We start from the raw sequence: 1,242 nt of genomic DNA on the forward strand, positions 1-1,242 counted from the left end.
TGGGTTTTATTGGCATGAATAAATTTCACTGTATAACCGAAATAAAAAGATCATAATTTTGTAGGATTTCATTGATTGGATTCATCATGACAAAATCATATTTACATCTGCGACAAGTTATAATATCGAAGAGATAAGATCGCTCGATCGTCTCTTGATTCTATTAGAATTGAGCGTTCTATTTGCAACAGATAAATTAATAGAAGATATAACCGACAGGCTTGAGAGACACTTTATGTCACCAAAATATGTAATTGACATTTGGTTACTGGCACAAGAACTTAATATTAATGTGCTACGAGATCTTTCTTTGGCTGTTTGCTTAGATCGTTTCGATGAACTGCCACTCGATTCAATTTGTGAGTTGTCGAAAAAGCATTTTATAAGGTTAATTGGAAACATCAATTTAAGAGCTACAGAATCTCATTTGCTTGATATTACACGCGAGTGGATGAACCATCATCATGTGAGTATATTATGTTCAAAAATTACATTTAGTTATTTTTGATAATATAATGTTAGGAACACAGAGTTATAAGCCCTTTAATATATTTTAAATAAAATAATGATTTCTAACTCCAAGATCTATATATCCTCCACATATTTATTTTGTTTCTTTACCATACTATTATTTTTTATTATACATTAAATTAATGCATTAAAATTCTATGAATAATAAAACTTATTTTTTGCAGGATTTTACAGTTTTTTTAGATATCATTGAAAATAAGAAAGCAAAAATTTTACAGGGTGTTATGTCTTGTGAGAATATTAATGGTGAACAATATATTCATTGCTGGGATGGTAATGATTTTTTTGAGCTAACTTCATTCAAATATTCTACAAATGTTGTTGAGAAGAGTCACGTTACTGGTAAACCACTCGAAGGAGTGCAGATCACTGCCAGAAGTATGCAGTGTTTTTTTTGTTCTATTTTCTCTAAAACAGTATTGTATTATTTACCTAGTTAAATATTGTTTTATGTGATTTTTTTTAGGATACGATTTATATCTTTGTGGTGGAGAATATGGTATTGGTTCAAAAAAGTTTAACAAAAATGTATGGCGTTATTCTTTGATATCTAAGAAATGGATTCTTGAGACAGTGTAAATATCCTAACGATTAGATAAATAATAAGAATAAATAGATGAGTAATAATAGAATAAATAAAATTGTAATCTGTTTACAAATTAAAATCTGTTTACAAATATTTTAGTATGCCAGTTGAGAGAAGACATATGA

The 1,242-nt window shown here is 28.2% G+C and overlaps 1 protein-coding gene across 1 annotated transcript; it reads left to right on the forward strand.

Moving 5' to 3' along the window:
* Positions 1 to 64: 64 nt before the first annotated feature.
* LOC112459572 lies at positions 65 to 1,239 on the forward strand (the record flags this gene model as incomplete). Its single annotated transcript, XM_025023752.1, has 4 exons — positions 65 to 466; positions 696 to 909; positions 998 to 1,106; positions 1,217 to 1,239. Coding segments are annotated over 4 exons (748 nt in total), but the record flags the coding sequence as incomplete, so codon positions are not given.
* Positions 1,240 to 1,242: the final 3 nt, after the last annotated feature.

This window comes from Temnothorax curvispinosus, unplaced genomic scaffold (assembly GCF_003070985.1).
Source record: "Temnothorax curvispinosus isolate PA1 unplaced genomic scaffold, ASM307098v1 QBEX01009942.1, whole genome shotgun sequence".
Lineage (NCBI taxonomy): Eukaryota > Metazoa > Arthropoda > Insecta > Hymenoptera > Formicidae > Temnothorax > Temnothorax curvispinosus.